The following is a 21333-nucleotide window of genomic DNA, read 5'->3' as shown; positions in this document are numbered from 1 at the left end:
GAAACATCCTCTATGCAAACAAGAGATGTGGAATAACCAGCTCAATGCCAGGATCAATTAGGGGCTAAACTAAGGTAAAGTAAATGGTAGAGTATAAAGAAGTGAGGAGTAAGGAGTCAGCAAATTACTACATTCGGGGATATGAAGAGTTCCGTGGCAGGATGGTGATCATCTGTTCTTTATCTCTGGGTAAAGGGGTAGCCAGGGGCAACGAAGCACAACACGCGAGGGGTGCTGGTGGTGTACCTCATGCATAAGAAGGAAATAACTAACGGTAAGTTTTATAGATCTAACACAGTCTACTCAGGGAAGTCATCTTCTTGTTCACCCCTAAAATGCTATATAATTTTGTAATTACGTATCTATCTAGGATGGATAAAATGCAGTTTTACTAGAGACAAACTGCCCACTCAAATTCTCTTCAATAATGTGCCTTATATTGTGCAAGCTAGGGGAAAAAAAAAAAGCTTTCTTCCTTCTACAAATAACTAAAAGTAGAAACAAACAAAAAAGTCACAAGCAAAACAACTAAAAACCTAGCAATTGCCACTAGTTACCTAAAAAGGCAACCTATTACTCTCCCTCCCGGTGACTAAGCCACTTTGTTTCCCCATTACAACTTTATACATCATTATTATGTATAAGTATTATCATCATCACGATTCTTATTTTGTCAGGCATTATATTTTTGCTATTACATGTTCTTGGGTACAAGATGTTTTCAAAACTGTCTGCTATCCCCATTGGAAGGTGGTGAGATAATTTTTTTTTTGGATGTACCAAAAAAATGTTAATTTCCCCAAAGTGGTGTCGAGTTCAGGAAGGCGACTCATCCCAAAATAACGATCTAGCTCCCCTTTCTGTTTAGGCTTCAAGAGTGACATCTAGCAAAATTCTCAGATGGTCAATTCATTGAGGAATTCTCTGGAACGCTCTACTAAGGACAGTCTGGCCACGCCTTTGGACGAGGCCTGTGGCGTTCACACCAGAGCACGGGAGGTGAGCTCACACAGGATCAGAGAGCGTGAAGCTGTGGGTTAAGAGTAAAAGTGCACACCTGAAGCAAAAGAGAAAAAACACCACCACCCCCCCACTGCCCCAACCAAGAGGCGCCTGGTCTGAGCCTCAACCCTTCGCTTTGCTGAGCTCTGTTAGCCTCAGGCCAGCGCTGGGGCAGCTCCTGCAACACTCCCATCGAACAGACCAGGCAGCTCGAGGGAACCTTCCCTCCCACCCTAAGGTTTCCTCACCTGGAGCTTCCTTTTCTTTCTGGAGAGGCTCCCCGTCCAGTCGCTGATGCGGCGCATGCGGGCTTTGAGCGTGTCCTTCTTGGAGGGGTCCTCGCTCAAGGCCTTGGCCTTGCGGCAGGGGAGGGTGAAGGACGAGTACGGGCCGGGGTCCCTGCGCTCCACCCGGGACGGCACGTCCATGTCCGAGGCGAAGGACACGCGGTGGCTGAGGCCGGCGTGCGCGCCCACGAACTCGCCCGACAGCCGCAGGCCCGAGGGCGCCGGGCTGGGGTCGCGGTAGAGCTCCCGGAGCGAGCCCAGGGACGAGCTTTGGTTGAACGGCTTTGGGGCCCCGGGCGGCGGGAAGTCGGCGCAGAGGCGGGGGGCGGGCGTGCCGGGCACCAGCAGGGAGCCCTCGGCCTCGCCGGCCTCGCCGGCCTCGCCCGCGGCGCCCCAGGGGCAGTCGTACCAGGAGGACTCGGAGCTCAGGGAGCTGCCCTTGCTGGAGCGCGGGCGCGAGTGCGGGGGCGAGTCGGGCCCGGGGCCCAAGGTGGGCGAGTAGCGCAGCAGCCGCACGGGCCCGCCCGCGCCCCCGGGGGGCCCTCCGCCCTGCAGGCCGCCGCTGTGGAACTCGACCCGCAGACAGCCGTCCAGCCTCCCCAGCGTCTTGATGAGCACCCGGGGGCTCTTGCGGTCCTCGGCGCACGGCCCGGCCGCCGCGCTCTCGTCCCTCCCGCGGCAGTTGCGGAGGTGTCCCCTGCGCTCCCGCGAGGCCACCAGGGCGTCCGGCCGCCCGTGGCCGGCAGCGTGGAAGCCGTTCCCCGCGGGGAGGGCCGTGCTGGGGCTCTGGAAACCGCTTCCCGAGGCGTCCGTCCTGGGCCTGGCGTAGGCACTGCTTTTGGGGACTTTGCCTGTGGGCCCGCCCAGTCGGGACGCGTACGGCTGATGGCTCTTAAAGTGAGAAAGGCAGCTCCGGGCCAGGGACCTGGACCTGTAACCCGCTCCGCTGCCTCCGTGCCCGCATCCGTGCAGTGACTTGTCGTCTTTCGCATGAACGCTGCGTATCTTCAGGGAGCAAGGCTTTTGCTTAGCACCAGTGATGGTATTGCTATGACTTTTAGATCCTTGAAGGGTGTACTGGCTTTCAGAGTTCCCCATTTTAACCTAAATTAAGAACAGTAGCATCAGTAAGAAACGTGACCTAAGTTAATTCCGTTATGACAGAACTGTCTAAAAAACAAAAAAGAAAAAAAAGTTCCACACATTACAAAAGAACCAAGCAACTTTTTTTTTTTTTTTTTTCCCCTGTGCCTCATCCAACTCAGAGAAGTAGGGACAAAAGTTACCTACTGAATTGGTTCTCTTCGGGCCATGCAGGTCATCAACCAAATAAACGATACTGCATGCCTGTGTGCTCGTTGCGTTAAGCACATAATCTGTTGTAGGATATTAATTCAGACATTGAACAGGCATAAAGGTCAGCTTAAGGCAGAGACCTCCTTTAGGCTTGGTGCTGAGAGAAACATGAGGGAAAAGCATCCTTGCTCTGGCACTCCGATACACTGATTCTTCAGTGATCAGAGAGAGTGATTTCCATTATACACAAACTACTAGAAGAGCAAATACCACACCCCAATAGAAGAGACTACTGCCCATTTTTAATAACATGAGTTCAGGTACCACACTCTGTTGGGGCTTTGATATATAACCCAGAGTAGGAACACCACAAAAGGAGTCCCCCAAAACTAGGTTGAGATAAAAACAGGGGAGAGTAGAGAATAAAAGCTCTCATTTGGGGCAGAAAAACATTTTAATAAAACTAATCTCTAGTGCCTCTCTAAAGCCTTTGAGGGTCCTCATTTTAGAACATGATGAGGAATAAAGTTGGAAGCTGACTTATCAGAATGTGGATGTCTGAAAAAACTTTAGATTCTATTCATTCTCTGTAAAATCCCAATGTGTTCAATGAGTCTGTTAGTTAAGCCAAACACGCAAGTCGAAATTTGAGCCAAACCTTCCCCCTCTGTTTTTCACTCTAACCAGTAGATCACTATTTGAGGCAAGTTGGAGGTCACGTTTCCAGTTCCACTTCAAAATATATTTAGTAGGTTTTTAATTTTACTTCTTTTACACCTAAGAATGTACAGCCACGAACAAAAGTCAAATGGATTGACTTTTCTTTGGTGGGAGTTAGCAAACACATTTTAAAACAAAAATAACCAGATCGAACAAACTTATTACCTTGATCACAGTCGTGCCCCTTGAAGTGAACCACAACTCATGGGAGCTGGAGTTACCTGAAGTTCTAGTCTGTGCTCGGAGGAAGATTAACAGTCAGTAGGCTTTACGGGGTCCTAGAACAAGGCAGCATGGTTAACAAGTATGGCAAGTGAGTCCATGAAATGATCCTGAAAAACAGAAATACCAGAAAACTGTCAAGCATTTTACACCAAGCTCCCAAAAGGTAAAAACAAAGGTTTCGTGTAAATGATATGAAGAAACCACCAGTGTCCAGAATCAGTGTCAGGATAATAAATGAAATGTCTGTGAATTGCTTGATTCATCAGAGGTGTTGGAAGATATAAAGGAAGCTAGAACTGCCCATCCAATCTTGTAAAGGCCATTAACTCAACACACGCTCAGTAGGCAAATGCGTGTCTTTGTTTCAGGGGAGGGCAGGTGACGGGGCTGGCATGAGTCACAGCTCATCTGTCACCACCAGTAGGAAAACAACTTGCAGACTCTGCACGCTGATGGGACGGCAGGAGCATCATCCTGACAGGACAACCGTGCATTGTTCTCTATCTGACTCAGCAGTAAAAACAAAATGTAGAATCGCAGTGAAACAGTCCTTGGACAAAGTAACTTCCCTTATAGAGGTTGGCCCCCTAAAGGAGATTAAAAGTTCCTCTCCTGCATAGGTTTGGGCTTTTCTGCACAAGAGGCAGGAGCAGGAGACCCACCTTGGAGGGTGGGATGACAGGCTGGGGGTGCTGCCATCTGGCGGTGTTCACTCCCGAACACAAAGCCTCAATGTTCCCTGCAGACCGAGAGAGCGGAGCAGTGGGCGTTCAATTGTGACTTTTTTTTCCCATTCAAAAGAAAAAATTATTTGTGTTAAAATACACATCACGTAAAACTGACCATCTTCACTGCTTTAGAGTGCACAGTTTGTAGTTAAGTCCATTCGTATGGTTCTGCAGCCAATCTCCAGAACTCTTAACCTCACAAAACTAAATCTTCCCACCCCCCTCCCCAGAGCCCCGGCACCCACCATTCTATTTTCCGTCTCCATGAATTTGATACTCAAGGTAGCTCATGTAACTAGAATCACACACCATTGGTCTTCTTGTGATGGGCCTACTTCCCTCAGCAGAATGACTTCAAAGCTCACCCATGTTGTAGCTTATGTCAGAATTTCCTTCCTTTTCAAAGCTGAGGCATATTGCATTGCATGTATACACCCCATTTCGTTCATCTACTTACCCACCAGTGCACCCCCAGACTGCTTTCCACCTGCTGGCCCCTGTGAATGCTGCTGCTATGAACAGGGGTACACAAACTTCTCTCTGAGACCCCGCTTTCAGTCCTCTGGGGTATACACCCAGGACCGGAACTGCTGGCTCCTACGGTAATTCTGTGTTTAATTTTTTTTTTTTTTTAAGATTTTATTTATTTATTATTTGACAGAGAGAGACACAGCGAGAGAGGGAACACAAGCAGGGGGAGGGGGAGAGGGAGAAGCAGGCTTCCCGCGGAGCGGGGAGCCCGACATGGGGCTCGATCCCAGGACCCTGAGATCATGACCTGAGCCGAAGGCAGACGCTTAACGACTGAGCCACCCAGGCGCCCCTCTGTGTTTAATTTTTTACGAACCAGCACGCTGTTTTCCGTAGTAGCTGCACCACTGTACCACCAACGGTGTGCAGGATTCCTGTTTCTCCACACTCTTACCAGCACACGTCGTCGTCTGGGTGTTTGACGGTGGCCGTCGACACGCAGGACGGGACCCCTCCTGCAGCTCCAGTGTGCACCTTCTCTAACGACCAGTGCTGCTGACCGTCCTTTCATGTGCTTGCTGGCCATCTGTACGGCTTCTCTGGAGGGTTATTTAATGAAGCACCGGCCCTAAGTTTCTCCAATAAGGCCAAAGACACAAGTCTGCCTGAGACTACTGTCTACTCTCACATGTATATTTTAAATTGGGGGGCGGAGAGGGGGGATGTCAAAGTGATCTTTCACTTTGGCAGTAGCAGGAGGGTCTACGAGCATCTCACTCACGGGGCCTGAAACGGCACCTGCTACGCTACCGACCACTTCTCGTTCGGTGGGCGCTCACACACGTATCTAAAAGAGGGAATAGCCGCTGGGTGAGATGTCGCTGAAACATGGCCCCCGTGACCACTCTGACCCCGGAACTGGATCACAAGAACCCCACCTTTTTTTCTTAGAAAGGGGGAGGGGCAGAGGGAGAAAGAGAGAGAAAATCCTAAGCAGGCTCCACGCTCAGGGCAGAGCCCGACACGGGGCTCAATCTAACGACCATGAGATCATGACCTGAGCCAAAATCAAGAGTCAGACACGTAACCGACTGAGCCACTCAGGTGCCCCAAGAACCCCACCTTTTAAAAGTTCAAAATCTGGGGCGCCTGGGTGGCTCAGTTGGTTAAGGGTCTGCCTTCGGTTCAGGTCATGATCCTGGGGTCCTGGGATTGAGCCATGCATCGGGCTGCCTGCTCAGTGGGGATCCTGCTTCTCCCTCTGCCTGTCCCCCTGCCTGCCTGTGTGCGCTCTCTCTCACTCTCTAATAAATGAAATCTATAAAAAAAAAAAATTAAAAATAAAAGCTCAAAATCTGAGTTGTATTTTCTCCACTACATCTTGAACTCGAAGTGGCCAGAGTCGCTCCTGGCAGCTGCCAGGGAGACCTCTCCCATGAACAGATAGCAAGGAGCCTCTCTCTTGTGCTTGTTTACTTTGCTCAAGACCAAGGCCCGGTGATGACCCCAAAGGTGAAAGGCTCCACGGTCACTCACCCACAGCCGCCTACTCTGTCAGGCCCTTGTGACCTGAAGGCCACATGCCCAAAGACCAGCACACACGGCGCTCACGCCAAGCTCTCCAATATCACTGGCACTGGCAAGACCACTGAGAGGCCCCCTTTGTCAACTGCTCAAGGACGCACAAAGACCAGGAATCAAAGCCACAGAATGGCTCCAGGGTGAAGCTCAGTCCCCAGCAGCAGATTATAACCTCAACTCTTCTTACTACTTTTGAAATCAAGTAGCTTAACTTTCATGTCATGTTATATTTCAAAAACATAGCCCTGGACCCTGTCCCTTTCCAGACACTGTCCACCCAAGGCCTGCAAACTTGGGGCGCATTCAGTACACACCTGTTGAACTAAATGAACCAACTTCGCACAGTAGAAGGTTGACTCGACCACAGACTGAGAGCAGGAATCATTCCCAACTGGGTCTGGCCAAAAGACCGACATATATGCCCACGAGGACATGTTTCGATCATGAACACAACACTCCTCAGGGAAAAGCAGACGGGGGATGACAGAGGCGGAGAGCAATGTGCACTGTTGCCTATGGGAATGCCTACCAGCCGTTCAACATCTCCAGCCAATCCCGGCAGGAGAAAACCAGCCTTAAACTAGAACGAGAAGAGTTTATTCAATATTTATGAGGCATTTATTGACAGGAAGGGTAATCTCTGAGGGAAACAATTATCCCTGAAGAGTATGGCAAAACTGAACAGATATTATCAGTCAGGCTTCAGCTATGATTTTTGTCTGGAAAAAAAGAGAATAAATAGGCCAAGTGTTCAGCACCCCTGACTCCTTTACTAAGGGAATTTTATGGTAGTTAAAAACTTTTTTGTTGATAGAGAGGGGGCTGAAAATACTGAAACAACAGATTCCCTGTGAACTTTTTTTAAAAAGAGAAGACATAGTTCAAAGCCCCCAGTGTCTTTAAGTAGAAAAAAATACATATTAGGTACACTAACCTGTAATAATCCGTAACAGGAATGCTACCATGTAGTAACACATATTAGGTATGCTAACCTACAACTGATGTTACTAAGGTATGCAAATATGCATCCAGACCCACAGCTGACAGAGAATTTAGTGAAGTCATTCTGGATAAAGGATACACTGCAAAGATTGTATGGACTGAACAAATACTGCATGTTGCATAAACACTTTTTTATAATAATTCTTTTATTTATTGGATAATAAAATATCACAATTTTTAAAAATGGACCACAATCTCATGAACCTAAAAGAAAAAAAAAAGTCCTTCTCTTTTGTTTTTTGCATTCCCTTCCAATTCCCAATTATATTAATGTGCTATGTAGCTTTTTAAGCTAAAATCACAAATAAGAATGATGTCTGTTCTTGTTAAAACTGTGATCAATGGGGGCGCCTGGGTGGCTCAGTCGTTAAGCGTCTGCCTTCAGCTCAGGTCGTGATCCCAGGGTCCTGGGATCGGGCCCCACATCGGGCTCCTTGCTCCGCGGGAAGCCTGCTTCTCCCTCTCCCACTCCCCCGGCTTGTGTTCCTACTCTCGCTATCTCTCTGTCAAATAAATAAATATTAAAAAAAAAAAAACTGTGATCAATGACCACCCCCAGAAATGTCCAACAATGTGAAGGAATCCACAAATATGTCACCACAATCCCAACAACCACTGGGACCTACTGAAATCCATAGCAAAACATCTTTCAAGGGGAAATGCAAGATTTACCTTTTCTTCATTTGCCTCGAGCTCAGGCTTGAACTGATGTGTTAGATTCCCAAAGTCTCCATTTCCGTGTAGTGTAGAGTTTACAGCAGAGGAAAGACTGCTTTGTCTCTGGCCCCAGGCCGGCTGCTCAGAAGGAGCGACTCAAAGGGAATAAGAAGCAACCTTCCAGGGGCCAGATGGTTCTGTGAGGAGGACCGGGGCTGAACGGGGACAGCAAGCACAACGGAGGCATGGGGACACTGCACAAAAGCAGATTTATGGCTGGGCAAGGTGGTGAGGGAAACTCAGGTTCTACCACCATTAGACACCAACAAGGCTTCTCATAGAATTCCAGCGAGATTTTCATACTGAAATAGGAGCCTCATCCTTGTCCAAGGCCAACATTCCAGACGGTGATAAGAACTAAGAAAAAAGATGAGAATAGGACTAGTCATCATTAACTGTAACAGTATCTACTTGGTTTCCTTTATTTGCGGGGTACGAGGTTGGAGAGGGGGAACCTCAATCATTAAAAAGAAAAATCTCAGAATCCTACTCTGGTTTGTGTCAGAGAACTTGAGTTTAAGACCTGTTTCCATCTCTTAAATGGCACAAGTCTTTGGGCAAATTACTTACACTCTCTGAATCTCATTTCCCCCACTTACAACTTGAGGATAAAAATATCTACCCTACTTACCTCACAGAGTGAGGACTAGGTGTGGAAATATACATGAAACCACCTAAGAAACTAGGAAACACAGCACAAATCTACAGTACTATCACTAATTTTTAGTTATAAGTCTAATTCTGTATACTATGATATCAAATCTTAGGACAGTGTGTTGTTCCAGACATCTTATTAACTATTAATTATGTTAATTATTATGTTTATATACAATAAATCTTCCAAGTTCTGTTAGCACTCTTCTGATTTTTATCAATTCTCCGAATTATAACAGCATCATGTGTCAGAGGTCTGCCAAATGTCAACAAAAACAGTGACACAAGCCATGTACTTATGTTATTAGACACTCATGACAGAAAATGGACGAAAATAACCTAACTGCTCATTGAACAACTGGTATGACTTTAAAACAGTCACTCTCAGCACCACGTCAATTTTGGCCCCATGGGGACATTTGGTAGCATCTGGAGACATTTCCAATTGTCACAACTGGAGTCAGGGCATCTGGTGGGTGGAATGCAGTCCACGGGCCACAGGATGGCCCCCATGTGTTCCCTGGCCCAATGTGTCAATAGTGTTGAGGCTGAGAAACCCTGCCTTCAAGTTTTACTGCCTGTCTTATTAAAACGGCTATAATACAAGAATATGCCAAAAAATCGGAAACAAATGCATTCATCTCTGCCAGGATCCAAACTTAGTAATAAACGCTTTAAGTAGTGCCCAAACCTGCTTCTCTCAATCTGAGTCAATGAACTACAGTCAGAATTTGAGAACTGAATGCCATGACTCAAAGAGGCTCACTGCTAATCACAAGAAGACTTGAACCCAATTTGTAAAGGAAGCAGGCGAAAGGAGCATCTGGTCTCCACGGGAACAGTGCTTAGGAAAAGTGATCCTTACAAATAAAGTGGGCAGAAAGCAAGCTGCTGCTAAGGCCTCAAAAGCTAAACATCCATTGTGGAGCCCTATCAGTTAGTTCTTTCCCTTCAGCAGGACGCCTTCCAAAGGCACATTCACAGACGAATGGACAAACCAATCTGCACCTCGGAATGCCGAGGACAAGCATGGCTGGTGTTAGGCAGGGAGGGGGTAATAAATTCCACAGAAACAATAGCCTGGCTTTAGCACCGTTCATCTCCTAAGGAAGCCAATTTATCACAAGGAGGGTCTCCTCACTTACACCTGTTTTATAACAAATTCTAACATCTGCAGCATTGCTTTAGAAATGTTTGTTCAACTGTGGGTCATGAAATTCATGTAATGAATCAGTGATCAGTATTTTTAAAAGAACAGAATAGAAAGAGAGCAGAGTATAGAATAAAATAGGAGAGAAAATAGAGAAGTGCATCCCAGTAAAGGTAAAAACTGTTTTATGAAATTAAATTCGCGTGTGTGCTTGTATGTTTGCCTGTATACCGAGTTGTGAAGAACAATCATATCTTCATGACCAAAAAAAAAAGTGTGAAAAACAATGACTTACAAAACCACAACTAACAGCTGAATGGCACATCTGTTTTAGGAAGACCCAAGGACAAACAAAGTCTAGAGAGTCTCAAAATATTTGCTCAATCACTGCCGCAGGCAAACACTTGAGCTAAAGGAGGAGATGAGGGGCAACCATGGTCAGCATGCAGTCCTGGGCCGCATAAGCTGGGCACATGGTCCTCACTCTCCTTCATTCTACAACTTAAGAGAAACTTTCACTGGATGTTCAAATTCTTCAGAGGAAAGTTAAAAATTACCACCAGGGGCGTGTGTGTGGCTCAGTTGGTTAAGCACCTGTCTGGCTCAGGTCATGGTCTCAGGGTCCTGGGATCGAGCCTCCGTGTCAGGATCCCTGCTCAGTGGGGAGTCTGCTTCTCCCTCTCCCTCTGCACCACCCCCATCCCTGCTTGTGCTCTCTCACTCTCTCTCAAATAAATAAAATCTTAAAAAAAAAAAAAAAATTACGCCCCAAAAATGTTAACTGAAGACCTGAGTCTTGAAGGATAAGTGGCATCCTGTTAGATGAAAACAGAAAAGAAGGGCCTTCCAAGGAACAGAAAAGCAGTTTCTAAGACATGGGCACTCTGTGACGGCGTGCTGAGTCCCTAAGTGACTGAATGCAGAAAGACCCCAGCTTGTTCAGGAAAAACTGATCAAGGGCAGCAGGGCCTGACCACTGGTATCAGGGACAAAGTTTAGAGAAGGGGGAGGTGGGAGAGGAGGAGAAGCTGGGGAGATGTTGACACTCGTTAGCCCATCACCACCCCCCCACCCCCCTGCTGTCCCAGAAGTACCACGGTGTGAGCCACCTCCCAGGGATACCTGAGGAACGGTCTGGAGAAGGAGCCCACAGTAGTCCACACCTCAAAAATCAGTGCGGGGGGGCGCCTGGGTGGCTCAGTCCTTAAGCATCTGCCTTCGGCTCAGGTCATGATCCCAGGGTCCTGGGATCGAGCCCCGCATCGGGCTCCCTGCTCAGCGGGAAGCCTGCTTCTCCTTCTCCCTCTCCCACTCGCCCTGCTTGTGTTCCTGCTCTCGCTGTTGCTCTCTCTGTGTCAAATAAAAAAATCTTTAAAAAAAAAAAAAAATCAGTGCGGGGGCAGCCCTGGCAAAGGAGGAAAATGTTCTTAGTGCTGGCAGAAACTCAGCTGAAGTGACACGAAGAGTTCCACTAACCATTTAACGTGAATGTGGAGAGCCTCCTACATATGTCCCCCTCTGTCCTGGGACTCTGAAGGAAACAAAAGGTGTATGATCTGATCCCGTCCCCAAAAGGGCTTCTCAGATGGCATAGGGAGGGGCTAATTACCAATACGAACCATTTGTAGAACAAATAAGGGAGTTTATGACAATTTTAACAGCATGGAGTTTACAAGCGAGGTGGTGAGACCAACAATCCCACAAATATTACTGGTATGTCACTGGAATGTCAGGGAGTTGAGAGGCCCAGCTACATTTGGGCCATCACAGAAACTGAAAATATTTCAGGGTTTGAGTTTGTTTGTTTGTTTGTTTTAAACACCTTTTCAAGCAAAACTACAGAATATAGTTTAAAATAAAATAATCCTAGGGGTGCCTGGGTGGCTCAGTCGTTAAGCGTCTGCCTTCGGCTCAGGTCATGATCCCAGGGTTCTGGGATCGAGCCCCGCATCGGGCTCCCTGCTCCGCGGGAGGCCTGCTTCTCCCTCTCCCACTCCCCCTGCTTGTGTTCCCTCTCTCACTATCTCTCTGTCAAATAAATAAATAAAATCTTTAAAATAATAAAATAATAAAATAAAAAATAAAATAAAATAATCCTAGTGAAAATAATAGCACTCCCGAGCCTCAATCACGTTCTGTGACCAAAATACACCATGGTAATTGTACCTAGCGACTCTTGGCAAAATCTTGCTTCATTATACACTGCTCCATTTAAGTTAAAAAACGAACAGGCTTAAACCACACATTTTTTTCCCTCATTTGAGTAGGCGCTCTCCTCGCCCTTATAAATGTGTAACTCTTCTACTCCAGCTCAGCGTGCAAGTAAAATTAAACCAGTCCCTGCTGAATTTTTCCGTAAATTATATGATTATTCACAACAAACCTAGTAAGATTTTAGCTGGCAAATTTACAGAAACTTTCAGGAAAAAAATGAATAGCATTAGGTATAGTTTAAATTGCATAATTTAGGGGCCCCTGAGTGGCTTACTCAGTTAAGCATCTGCCTTCAGCTCAGGTTGTGATCCTAGAACCCTAGGATCAAGCCCCACATCAGCCTCCCTGCTCAGTGGGGAGTCTGCTTCTCCCCCTTCCCTCCGCCGCTTCCCCTGCTTGTGTTCTCTCATTCGTGCTCTCTCTCAAATAAATAAAATCTTTAAAAAATAATAATAATAAATTGCATAATTTACAGGAATTTGCAATTTTTTTGATACCTAAAGTAGATGGACACACAGAGGGAGGGAGAAGATCTAAGGTGCCCCGAACTGCTGTGTGCCAAGGCTACCTGGGGCACAAGAACCCCAAAAGCTTGCAGGATCATCCCTGTCACCTCCAGGGATTAAATAATTTCACCAAGATCACTAAGGGGTCAAGGCAGGAATCCAACCTGGAAATTTTTTAATACTGTTTTAACATATGCATGATGTCAAAATAATTTTAAATGTTTCTGAACTTTTCAACCTGAAATTATCCCTTTTTTTTTAAACAAAGTACAATTTAACTTTCAGGCTTGTCTTCTAGAAGAACATTTGTGATCTATGCCCCTTTCATAAAGAAAGCACTAAAAAAGTTCTTCTCTGGTAGTATCCTTTTCCCAGGCAGCAAAGGCTTGTACAGCTGGGAATGGGGCCAGGGGAAAGAAATGAAAAACTGAACTTTTGAGTTAACTGAGGAGCTTTAAGGTTACAATGTAGTCTTTCCATTTCACTGCTTTACAAAAAACATCACACAAAGGAAAAATCTGTTTTCTTGGTGGTGTAAACTTCATGGTCACTAACCTAAATATCCATTGCAATTTAGAATATACCTCCCTGGGGCACCTGGGTGGTTCAATCAGTTAAGCACCCAACTCTTGGTTTTGGCTCAGGTCATGATCTCGTGGGTCATGAGATTGAGCCCCACGACAGGTGCCACACGCAGCAGGGAGTTGGCTTGAGGATGCTCTCCCTCTGCCCCTCTCCCTGCTCACGTGCATGCATGCTCTCTAATAAATAAGTCTTAAAATATATATACACACATATATACACACACACACACACACACACACACTTCCCCAAGGCTGTGAGGGTGGGACATGGTGACCAAGACCAAGGTGGGGAGGGTGTGGGGATGCAGAGGGAAGGGGCAGTCAAAACCACAGAACAGCCAAGTGGCATCTTCCTGAAGCTTCAATTTCATCCAATGCTAAGTAATTTTATAATTGCTTCAATAAAGAAATACATCATGAAGTAAAATATAAAATTTACATGTTTAAGGTAAAATATAGGAGTCCAACAATATTTAACATTTGCATTAGGCTGTTGTAGCTACCTCGTCAGGCATCCTAGGTAAGATACACTTTCACCAATTAATGCAATATATGTTTACTGAATAACTATTTTGTGTTGGACACTGTTCCAGGCCTTGCAGATATAACAATAAATAGACTCCCCCAAAAAAATTCCTGCTTTCATGGAGCTTTTATTATAGTGGGGGAGGGACGAACAACAAATGAGAAAAGTAAGTAAATTACTATAAGGTGACAAGAATTTTAGCAAAAAAAAAAAAAAAAAAGAAGGGGGGATGGGCCATGGGGGGTGATGGGCTAACAAGGGGTACTGTCATTTTAGAAAGGGGAGGAGAGGAAAGCCTCACCGAATGGTGGCATTTAAGCAGACTAGCAGGACAGAGGCCATGTGGATTCTGGGGAAAAGACACTCGAAGCGGAGGACAGAAAGTACAAATGCCCAGAGACGTAGAACAGGCGGGCCAATGTGGCTGGCACAGAAGGGGTCAAAGAAGGGACAAGGAGCCAGAGAGTGCAGCCCAAAGGGACATTTTCAGGCCACTGGCTTTCGCCTCGATACTGAATGTCATGATTAGAGGGTGGTGACTACAGAGGCTCATCGAGGGGCCTATTTCAAGAGGACCACTGTGGCTGCCCTGTGTTGGACTGTTGGCAGCTTTGTGGAAGCTGGGGGTGGGCGGCAATTAGGCTGATTCAGGTGAGAGACATGTGGGCTGCACTTGGTGGGAGTGATGAGGAGTGGTCTGAGTCTGGATACGGTGGTAGGGAGGGCCAACAGGATTCCCAGGTCGATGGGCATGAGTGGTGACAGGTCAAGATGATTTTCATTCTGGAAGAATGGAGAAGGCACAGCAGAGACGGCTTAGGAGGAGACAAAGAGTTGGGTTTGATATGTCTGTTGGACATGGAAGTGGTAATACTGAGCTGACAGCTGGACGCAGAAGCCAGTGTTGAGGGGAAAGGTGGGCCTGAGGTACAAGTTTGCTACTCCTCCATATGAAGGTGGTATTTAAAACATAAATGGATGAGTTCTCCAAGGAAGTAAGTAAACAAAGGGAAGAGAAGAGGCCTGGGGCACTCCCTCGTGAAGAGGTCAAGGAAATAAGGAGTCGAGCATATGAAGGAAACAAAAGGAACAGTCAGTGAATCCAATTAAGAGGAAACCAAGAGAATATGCTGCCCTTAAAGCCAATCAAAAACTGTATTTCAGGGAGGAGACTGTGAGGAAGTGCCAAACGTTTCTGAGAGTCCAAATAACAAGGACTGGGAGATAACAGAGCACTGAACCCAGCAACAGGGAGGTTTATCCATGAACCTGACCAGTGGAGTAGGGGTGGAGAACGCTGGGTTGGCGTCAGTGTGAGGACGAGGTCAATGAAAGGAAAGATGGTGAACGGCAAGAACTTGCTCCGGCTTTACTGTGATGAGGAACAGAGCAACCAACTGGCAGCTATAAGGACAGAGGAATCCAAAAAGGGCGGTGGTCACTGGTGTGTGGGTCTCTGCCTGTCTGCCTGTCTGTCTGTCTGCCTGTCTGTCTTCCGGAGAAATCGCAGCATGTGAATGGAAATAACTGGAGAGAAAATGTGCTGTGTGATAGGGAGAGGACTTACTGCTGAAATCTGTCCTCAAGTAGCCAAAGCAGAAGGACTCTCACGCACACGAGGAGGACCCGGCCCAAAAGCAACCACCCGGTACTCGGAGAGAAACTTTAGAAAGAACATTTAAGAACAACAATACGTAAGATGTAGTAGGGCGCCAGGATGAAAGGGCATTAACTCCAGCGCACAACTCTTGGGGAAGCTGCTTATTGCTTTGTCTTCTTATAATTTCCATTTTTCCCCTAGAAGTCACACGTGGGGCGGGGGGGGTAAAGGGCAAGTGAAGGTCTTTGCTAGGTGCCAGTTATTTCCAGGGTGCTTTACTGGTGTTTTGTGTTTCACTTGTCTGGCTGTTTTTGATGCATTTGTGACCATCCTATCAATGTTGAACAAAATACATCTGCACATACACACACCTATACGCCTGTGTATTCCTTGAGTTTATGTACACTTTTCATTAAGCTCTTTACTCTCTGTTAACTTTTACTATCGTGAGTTTTCCTGGTTTATGACTGTGTATAATGAGTCCTTTCACTTGTCACTCTACCTTCCAGGAGTGGCTGCAGAGGACTTGAAAATATTTTCATCCGCTCTGCCCTCTAGAGCTCCTTTCCACCACCTTCAATCATACGCATCCTCAGCTTCTGTCTTTCCCAGTTCACAGACTCTACTCTGCATCCCTTAAGCCCTTCCTTTCCACACATCTCCATTTTAGAAGCCCTGCTCTAACAATTCTGCCACTACAGAGATGTGTCACGGTCAAGTACAAAAACAGGATAAGAAGTATTTTCACTTTCCAATGTTGTCCTAAAGATAGCCAGGATTTTTAAACCTTTATTTAAGTCTTAGGAACGCCCTGGACCAACTCCTTCCTGACATTATCTGTAGCACCTACTACATCCCTTTCCTACAGTGAAATGGTAACTCGGTCTATCACTTTATATGGGAAGTTTATTTTTCCAAAAGCGTCTTGCATTACCTTGGCACAAAAGAATTCGGGGGGGAGGGGGGGACTCTTCATCTCGTCATCTAAGGCTGAACCAGGAAGACTGGCAGATGAAGTCTAACCAAAGCTGTCCCGTCCTCAGAGGCTCGTGCAGTACATATACACCTAAAATTCTCTCCGGTGATAAATCAGTGGGAATAATAACCCCCAACTGAGTGTACGGCTTTGAATTTCATTGGGCTACAAGAGAGACAAGTCTTGTCTCCCACCAGAGCTTTAAGTCTGGTCCGATAAGTAGATAGGTAAGTAAAGGAAAGAAAGAACGGAGAGAGGGAGGGAAATGGACCGGGGTACATGTGTAAACATACACATACACACATATGTACATATGTACACACAGACATGCCTCTACCATTTACAAAAAAAGAGCAGTACCTACCAAAGTATTTTTGATTCAACAAATAGCTAGTCTCAGGAAGTGGCTAACAAGATACCTGGTATCCCGTCCCAGCTCAGCGACTAACCATCACAGTGACTCTGGACAAGCCACGTCAGTGCTGTGGTTTTCCAGTTTTTCCATTTGAAAATTGTCTAAGGTCCCTTTGCAGCCTGACAATACTATGGGCTATAAATAGCTGACAATAGTGTATAATATATTCCTGGGATACTGATGTTACAGCCTCCTGCCATTTATAAGCCTACTTTAGATAGGACTGAGTCAGAAAGACACTCGCCCTGCCATTAGCAGAATTCAAACTATTACAAACACAATGCTGCATACTCGTGTGTGTCAACAGTCAGAAAATCAGGATTATCTCCTACATTATTACTGCCTTTCCCTGTCTTTAATATTGTTGCTATTATTTTCGATTCCAGGCCTTTCTTTTTTTTTTTTTTTGAGTCCTAATAAAGCCATTTTTATCTTGGCCTTTACCTAAGGTACACTTAATGTTAAATAAAAATTGCAGAGTATTACTTAAAAAAATTTTTTTAATGTCCAAAAAGATCTTGTTCTGAATGTTCCATTAAAAATGATTTCTTTTTAATCTCACAGTGGAGTTAAGGGGTCTCACTAACCCAGTTTATCATCTCCATGTAAATGAACCTTACAAAGTGGGCCAAACCTAGAGGTATGTAGAGGCACAGAAAAGTGTCCCATTAGGGGCGCCTGGGTGGCTCAGTTGGTTAAGTGTCTGCCTTTGGCTCAGGTCATAATCCCAGGGTCCTAGGACTGAGTCCTGCATCGGGCTCCCTGCTCAGTGGGGAGCTTGGCCCTCTCCCTCTGCCTGCCTCTCCCCCTGCTTATGTTCTCTCTTTTTCTGTCAAATAAATAAATAAAATGAAAGAAGGCAGGAAGGGGTGGGAAGAGAGAAAGAGAGAGAGAGAGGAAGAAAGAAAAAGAGAGAGAGAGGGAGGGAGGGAGGGACGGACGGAGGGAGGGAGGGAGAGAGGGAAAGAAAGAGAGAGACCCATCCGACATTTAAGGAGCCCATGCTTTCCTTTTCAGACTTCCCCGTGTTCTTCCCACATCCTCCCGATATCTATGGTAAAAAGAGGTTCTAGCGACCTTGCACAAACTTTAAATCTCTGAAAAAGGGAAGTGAATATGTCTCCCCTCAAACACAACTGTAGACCACCGAGACAGAAATATCTACTTTACTTAGTGGTTAAGTGAGGGACCACTTAGGAAGGATAATCTCTTGGCAAGGGGCCCAACCCTTATCTTGCACTTCCAGGCATCCCTGAACGGGCCTGGTCTAAGGAGAGGCCTTTGCAAGTGACTCCCTCTGCACTAAAATATTGAAAGAAAGGTATTTCTAGTTGCATTCAAAACACTAAATTTACAGTCGGGTTGGTTTGGACTGGAGTCATAAGGTTCTTCAACAGCCTTCAGTTTCTGACTACAAGCTCTGATAAAAATCAAAGTAGGTTGACAAGTGTTAGAGGAGAAGACAGTGCTCTGTCAGAGCAGCCCCTTCCGGGTCCAAAGGAGAAGTAATAAATAAAATGTTCCCGATGTTTCTGTTAATTCTAACCTACCTGAACAGTCCTCACCACCGCCTCATCCCAAAAAGATATTTCAGCAACAGACCTGACAGAGGAGACACAGTGAAAAACACGCATTGCCTATCCTAAAATAACTCATAACCCCATTACACTGAAAGTAAGGGAAAACTATAGGATCCCTAAGTGTGACAGAGGGCCACAGTGAAATACTTAAATGTTAGGAAAAAATCCTCATGGCTCTTCAGCAGTACCCCTACTTTCCAGAAATTCTATAAATAATCTTCCAAGTTACAATGACTTCAAAAAAGCTTCCTATTTCTGTCTCTCCACCTACCAATTTTGTGAGAATTACATGCTTGGCCAAATTAACTTGAAGCTGAGGAAGTACTATGCCAAGCCAAGGTTTCTCAATCCCTGCTGATAAGCTCGGGGTCCAGATAAATGCCTGATGAATGAGCAGCTTCTGAGGGGGTTATGACATAAATCAGCCATTCTACTTGAACTAGGTACCCCCACACACATACATACATACACACAGATTACAAGGGATTTCATTTCTTTTTCAGAAAGTTTGAGACAAAACTTAAGGACAAACATTAATAAGCAGTGAACATCAAATTACAAGCTTGAAAAAGAAACTCTTAAACCAAACAGCTCACTCAGCTCAAAAACTAAGGACTGATGAAGTTGTATAATAACCAGGAAACTAAAAAATACAATCTCTGCCACATTTTAATTTCCCTCTGTGCCCTAAAAGAAGTAACTGGTAAAGTTATAGTCAATAAGGCTTTAACATGATCAGACTGAGAAATGGTACTTCCTTGAGCTATCGGGGAAAAATAAATCCAACCACACAGGTCATTAGCTTTTGGAGAAAATGGGGTGGGCAACTGTATGAAATCACCAGTAGGGGTTAGAAAGCATATACACACTCACATCTGAGGGTAATAGAGCCTTATGCAGCCTAAGTACAAAATAACGTAAGACAAAGAAAAGGTCAGCACACAATGAAATATTCCCAAAAGGAGTATTTCAAGAAACATTTAAATCTCACATATAAAATTAAGTCTCAACTCCAGAAGGGGGAAAATAAACATTTATAACCTTACCTTCGCCAAAACTTTGGACGTAGCCACTGTTTCTCAGGCTCTTTTAATTAGCAGAAAAAGTTTCACCAAGTCAGGTCTATAAACAAATCCACAAACTCTTCTTGCTGCCCATGGTAAGGCAGGAAACAGCGTTGAACACTTCAAATGCTCGGCCGTTAAGAGCTAAAAACAGACCCTGTGCAATGCTGGATATATTTTTGTCTGCTAGCTACACACCCTCATCATGTTCAATTTTTTCCATTGGTGGAAGAGTATGATGCACACTTAACCAGAAAGTGGTTTTCCATGGGCTGCCTCAGCGATTAGCCAGGACAGCCTGCCATCACGCCTCGGAGCCGCCAGGCTCAGCCAGCACCGAGCTGCTGTTGGACCCACATTCCAGAGTTTACCACCAGAGTTCCATAGGAACTCGGCCCCAAAGTTTGCTGAATAAAGGTTTACTCACTTGAAGGGAGTCTCAGCTGCTTTTTTAAGCCTTTCGGCAGTAAGAACACACACACACCTACCGTCCTTGTGTTTAGAGCAGTAGTAAACGTTCTGTCTCCAAAACCACAGCTGGAATGTTACGGTCATAAAAACCCTGCCTCAAGAGCGGCCCTTAAATAATTTCGAGATTTGCAAAATATCGGGTGTACACTTACTCCATGTTCCTTGCCGGAGTCATTTCATTTTTAAGTCAGCTGAGCTGCGGTGCCCTACATTCAAAGTGCTTGTTATTCCAACAGGTTGCTCTTTTATGAAAAATAAGCACGAGCCTGCCTTTTAAAGAAAAGTGTTTTGAAGTGTTTTGAAGTCTTGCTGTATCTTTTGATGAAAGACCTTCAATTTAAACTATACCCAACAGGTAAAGCGAAAGTTTAAAATCATTTTATATTAAGTCTTGGGAAAGGTGTGCTGAAAGGGAGAACAGGATTACATGTGTGTAGTTTTAAAATTTTTGAAATTAGGGCGCCTGGGTGGCTCAGTTGGTTGGGCGACTGCCTTTGGCTCAGGTCATGATCCTGGAGTCCTTGGATCGAGTCCCGCATCGGGCTCCCTGCTCGGCAGGGAGTCTGCTTCTCCCTCTGACCCTCCCCCCTCTCATGTGCTCTCTCTCTCTCATTCTCTCTGTCTCAAATAAATAAATAAAAAATCTTTTAAAAAAAATAAAATAAAATAAAATTTTTGAAATTATATTCTACAGAAGAAAACAGCTTAAGCAGAAGTGTTCAAGTTATCCTGGACAAACATAATGACAGCAGCTTTTTAAGGCAGTATTTTCGTTATTTTTAAAATGTGGATGGATCTAGGGGTGCCTGGGTGGCTCAGGTGGTTAAGCGACTGCCTTCGGCTCAGGTCATGATCCTGGAGTCCCGGGATTGAGTCCCACATCGGGCTCCCTGCTCAGCAGGGATTCTGCTTCTCCCTCTGACCTTCCCCCCTCTCATGCTCTCTCATTCCCTCTCTCAAATAAATAAATAAAATCTTTAAAAAAAAAAAAAATGTGGATGGATCTATGTATGCAACTGACAAGATTCTTAATATTCAAGACCGGATTGTACTACAGACAGAGAAGCTTTCAGCTCCCTCTCTTGCACGAAAAATGAATTGCTACATATACATACACACATCTACACATGGGAGAACATGCATGAACACGTAACTTTTTTCCCCCACATAGGTTCCATGTAGTTAATACCCGCCTGAACATACACTTTCTAATCTTAATTAGCAAATAGTAAGAGCCATTACATCCAGTCATCTGTCCAATAGTTACTAAAAGTAGTCTAAACTCTACAAAACTTTATTCATGAACACAGAACCAAACAGCCTTTACTACTGGTGAAGCGCACCTGAAAAACTGCCTTTTCCAATCCCCTCATTTCACAGATGAAAAACGGAGGGCTTAAGTGACTTTTCTAGGTCACAGAGCTGGTCAGCAACAGGCAGGAGAGCAAGAACGTGCCACTCAAGTAACCACAACCCCCAGGGCCGAAGTCAGAAGGTTGCCACGGAAGCCAAGTCACATAACAGAAAACACGGGGATTCCCAAAATGTTAATTTGATGTGTGTG

At 45.4% G+C, this 21333-nt stretch overlaps 1 protein-coding gene across 1 annotated transcript in view; it reads right to left on the bottom strand.

Moving 5' to 3' along the window:
• Positions 1–21333, bottom strand: part of LOC118002001 (T-lymphoma invasion and metastasis-inducing protein 2-like) — a 198117-nt gene that overhangs the window by 109777 nt on the left and 67007 nt on the right. The window contains exons 4-7 of the mRNA XM_034992217.1: positions 7985–8386; positions 4193–4310; positions 3471–3637; positions 1251–2393 (exon numbers count right to left, since the gene is read on the bottom strand). Of these exons, the coding sequence (XP_034848108.1) occupies positions 1251–2387 (1137 nt within the window). The 5' untranslated portion in view covers positions 2388–2393; positions 3471–3637; positions 4193–4310; positions 7985–8386. The remainder of the gene's footprint in view (positions 1–1250; positions 2394–3470; positions 3638–4192; positions 4311–7984; positions 8387–21333) is intronic.

Source organism: Mirounga leonina, unplaced genomic scaffold (genome assembly GCF_011800145.1).
Source record: "Mirounga leonina isolate KUSES-001 unplaced genomic scaffold, KU_Mleo_1.0 Mir_56, whole genome shotgun sequence".
Lineage (NCBI taxonomy): Eukaryota > Metazoa > Chordata > Mammalia > Carnivora > Phocidae > Mirounga > Mirounga leonina.
The sequence above is the reverse complement of the archived record's forward strand: the minus strand, read 5'-3'. Positions and strand labels throughout refer to the sequence as shown.